This window comes from Rutidosis leptorrhynchoides, chromosome 9, assembly GCF_046630445.1.
Source record: "Rutidosis leptorrhynchoides isolate AG116_Rl617_1_P2 chromosome 9, CSIRO_AGI_Rlap_v1, whole genome shotgun sequence".
NCBI lineage: Eukaryota > Viridiplantae > Streptophyta > Magnoliopsida > Asterales > Asteraceae > Rutidosis > Rutidosis leptorrhynchoides.
This window is the reverse complement of record NC_092341.1, coordinates 330998043-331002314: the sequence shown is the minus strand read 5'-3', so window position 1 is coordinate 331002314 and position 4272 is coordinate 330998043. Positions and strand designations below refer to the sequence as shown.

At 34.5% G+C, this 4272-nt stretch overlaps 1 protein-coding gene across 1 annotated transcript; it reads right to left on the bottom strand.

Moving 5' to 3' along the window:
* Window positions 1–2269: 2269 nt before the first annotated feature.
* LOC139867171 (cell division control protein 2 homolog A-like) lies at window positions 2270–4007 on the bottom strand. The gene is made up of 7 exons (XM_071855501.1): window positions 3878–4007; window positions 3618–3791; window positions 3229–3389; window positions 3065–3143; window positions 2914–2967; window positions 2717–2793; window positions 2270–2390 (listed from the first exon to the last, which is right to left on the bottom strand). Exons 1-7 carry the CDS (start codon window positions 3959–3961, stop codon window positions 2348–2350), a joined length of 672 nt encoding a protein of 223 aa, XP_071711602.1. The 5' UTR covers window positions 3962–4007; the 3' UTR covers window positions 2270–2347.
* Window positions 4008–4272: the final 265 nt, after the last annotated feature.

Below are 4272 nucleotides of genomic sequence, written 5' to 3'. Positions count from 1 at the left end.
CTTATTGACTACTATTTCTTATTTTACTATGTGTAGATTTGTTAATTTGTTAGTATCTGTGGATGTTGATTAGGGTCTTGTTTTTTATAATAATTGGAGGAGCATTTTTGAGTATATTTGTAGTAATAATCTGGTTATATATTTTCTATTTTTTTTAATGAAATTGTAGTCTTAATTCTGATCTTGCGTTACTGCTGCTAGTGTCTGTACTTCATAAAATTGTATAACCCAACTTTTGTTTATTTAGTTAAAAACGTGGGTGGTTTATGGGTTTGAATTCGTTATCAGAATAAAAAGCCATGTGAAATATTCAGAAACAATCAACTATTGAAATTCGATCTTTTCCTTATTAAATGAGGTGTCAAAAAAGTTCTGTATAAATGAACGTATCGAAAGTAAAAGCGGGAAAAAGATGACGAAAACCTTTTTTCTTTCTTTTGCAGCTGACTTGACACGTTTAATATGGGTTGATATAAGCGGGCTATCATTGCCTGCATGATATAATGGATGGTTTATTTGGATGCGGTGTCGTTAAGTCACAAACGTTTATCGAGGGTATCAAGAGGTACTAATGGTTTTCAATTTATAATTAGTGGGGGACTAAATCCACTTTTTCTTCCTATTTATAGGTAGAGAGAGCAACTATGACCCAAGATTCTATTCTTGAATGAACGATAAGTGAATTACAACTAGAGACGTTAATTCCATTTGAGTGATTAGAACACTCCTCAACAGATTGAGCAATGACCGTACTAGTAGCCACGTTAACGAACTCGTTCAAATTACACTTTTGGTTAACGAACCCTTGTCTTTGAATAGCGGCGTCAATTTTCATGTAGTGAGCACTATATGCAACAGATTTAGGTCGCGGTTCTTCCAAAACAGTAGTACAAAGAACATGATTAACAACAATCGATTGCAGTGTTTTAGCTACACAATTGTCGTTCTCGATCACCTCATATCTATTACATTACATCAGTACCCGAGCCTCCACCTAAACCATCATTGACAGCTCCTTCTCCAACACCAATCGGATTCCCAACAAAACCATACTCCTCTTGTAGCAAAATGTCCCGGTTCATAGAAAAATCGCACTCCAAATATAGACCATATTTAATCAATCGGTTCAAAAGAATGGGATCATTCAATTCATTAACCAAAACGTTGGATTTAAAGCTAACACGAGATTAAACCAAAGCAACCTCAAGCAATCCGTGTATATGTTTTACCGATTGAGATTCAATAAAAACAAAAAGTGAACCTGCGTTCACAATGGAGGCCAGAAGCATACACGATATTCAGTGTGCCAATCGAATATCCAACAGGGTCACCCCATTTTATCACTAGACAGTGAAGTGAAACACCGTAGATTTCTATCTTTAATTGTACGTGTGATCTTACGGGAGTTCAACATCAAATACAAAGTTTCTAATCCCAAAAGGATTTAAATTTACAAAATTTTCACTGTCGCTGATAATTGGTACGTATAGGACATTTTCAACACCGTGTTTAATATAAGAGGGACGTATTGAAGCATTAAGTAAAGGCCCATAATCATGATACTCATGGGAGATTTGAAAGAGTTCTCCATCATAACGCTCGCTAAATGTCTGCAAACAAAGCTCCTTCACAACCTTGCGGTTAGAAACATAAAGATCAATGAACGGCATGTAAATGTAGCATCAAGCAGCATATTTGTGATACAGCTCACTTGATAAGGTATATGACTTCATTATTATTCTAAAAGTGAAAGTGATGACCATAAGTATGATTTTCTTTATATTTTTAATAAAGAATATAAAAAGTTAACCCCTGCGTTCCAACTTGCTAAAGTTCAACTACTGTATACATAAAGATATTGGTACATAATAACACCAACATTTGTAAGAATCTAATTTGTACTAGTAAAACTATTAGAGTAACCCAAGGTAACAAAGTAGACAATAATGACAAAACATTATAATTATAATGTAATCTAAACTCCGAGATTATACTAGCCTTCTGTGTAATTATCAATCTGACGAGTAGTCCGTTGTCTTCTTCCCATAACACAAGTTTCTTCAATGTTGTCTAGCTGAAAAAAAAAGAAAACATCGATGATTACTCTCATGTGGGCTTAACTGAATTCACAAATAGTTTATAAATAAACTTAAAGAAGCAAAAAGCAATAAACGACAATGATGTAAGAATCAAGGGATGGTGGAATTAAAACAGTCCTGATCGAATGAACCTGCACAATGTTTTAGGTTCATATCATTCAGTAAAAGCAATTAACCTCAAGCTTCACTCAAAATCTATTAATCTAACTTGCCTGATTGTTTCAACAGACTTGCATCAACCAAATGGGTCAGAATTTTAACAGTTCCAGGCTTCCAGCAAGACAGTCCCCTCTGATTGTACCATTACAAAAGAGATACTTGTTAACTATAAATAACATGTTCAAAAATGAAAAATGGCACAAAATAGCTCCTAAACTTTTTCAAATGACAATAATAGCCCCCTAAACTTTTGCCAAACTTTAATAACATGATCGAAGAAACTTGATCTTCACTCGTGAACCTTTGAAAAATTGACATCAAGCTTCTCATAGCACAAATACATCGACAATTCAAATCCTTGATCTTAAACGTACTAAGTTAATAATGACACTTAATAATTTGTTTAACATAATGGTGATAACTGGAGTCACTAACAGAAATGATGATTTATGGCAAACCTAATATCGTTGAAGTACTCATGCTTCAGTGCATCCTTTGCTGTAATTCTTTCGTGTGGGTCCACGCAAAGCATTTTCTGAAAATAAAAAAGCCCATAAATGGTTCTGTAACCAAGACTTTCAATAATTAAACAATTACAGAACATATAATAACGTTGGATACAAATTCAGCAGTTGCAATTAGTCTGAACACTTACGCGTAAGAGATCAAGGCCATGTTCATCAAGATCTGGAACCGCAGTTTCAAGGTCCTAAAAGTAACGGATGCCCAGTTAGTTTTTTTTAAGAACCACTAACACAGATCATAAACATCGCACATTAAGAAGGACTACATGGAAAATTCATCACCTTTGTTGGAAACGTTGAATCGATAAAAGAAATAGAAGTTACTCCGGGCAATGTATCTTCGTTTGGAGTTCCCATCATTCTATAAAGAAAGAATAAAAAAAACGACATGAATATTTATTAAAAGAGTGCACATGCAACCAACTAAACAAAACAGAATACATTACTTGAAAATACAAAGCAACACGTCAATCTCAGATTTTCCTTTAAAAAGCGGTTCCCGATTCACCATCTCAGCAAATATGCAACCAATTGACCACACATCAAAAGTAGTATAAGCGTCCGCGTTAATAAGAACTTCTGGGGCCCTATAACAACGTGTCCCCACCTGGAAAAATATATTCAACGATTGAAGTGACATGTACAATAATGATAGTTAATCATTGTAACATTATTATCTCTTATGTAAATATCATTAGAAACAGATAAATATTGAGTCCAAATGGTGGCAGAGCAAGAGAGTGATGACAGATAAGTGAGTAGAAGTGGCTAAAAAGTATAAATGTTATAGTCATGTGTTAAATAATGAACAAAAGCTTTAAAAGCATTTACTTACGTTAGGCGTATAACGTTGGCCAGAGGCAGCATAGCCCCGGGCCAACCCAAAGTCTGCAACCTTGACAACATTGGCTTTACGATCTACCAACACGTTTTCAAGCTTTAGATCTCTATGCACCACTCCATGATCATGAAAATAGGCCACTCCACACAATATTTGATGTAGGTACATCTGATGAAAGTTAAAGCACAAAAATTAAATACCTATCACTTCGCACAAACCACAAAATATTTAACTACGTTGAATCACATAGTTACCTTTACAAGCCGAGGATCCACTGAATACTTTGGACAAGAATCCACGTATTTACTCAAATCCACGTCAAGGTACTCAAGAACCATATACAATTGGGTTTTTTCATCAGACGTAAGAGTATGTATACGATGTAACCTGTCAACAAACAATTATATTCAATTTATATAATTCATTAGCAGAACATGTAATAAGATACATGTTGTAAAGTTCACACTCAATATGTCTAAAATTCCCAATATTACACATCCAATCCAACGTGGCACAAAAAAAAAACGCCTCAAATTTATTGATTTAAATAAAAATTGCCACACCCCAATCCACCACTAAATTCAATCCCCATCCGCACCACATTCTATCTATTCTAACTCTAATCAAATTTAAAAAACTGCGATAACAG

Coding starts and splice junctions, on each gene's coding strand:
- LOC139867171 (XM_071855501.1), bottom strand. CDS start 3,961: ATGGTTCTTGAGTACCTTGACGTGGATTTGAGTAAATACGTGGATTCT. Junction 3,792..3,877: donor TGGATCCTCGGCTTGTAAAG/GTAACTATGTGA, acceptor AACTTTCATCAG/ATGTACCTACATCAAATATT. Junction 3,144..3,228: donor GTGTTGCTTTGTATTTTCAA/GTAATGTATTCT, acceptor CTTTCTTTATAG/AATGATGGGAACTCCAAACG.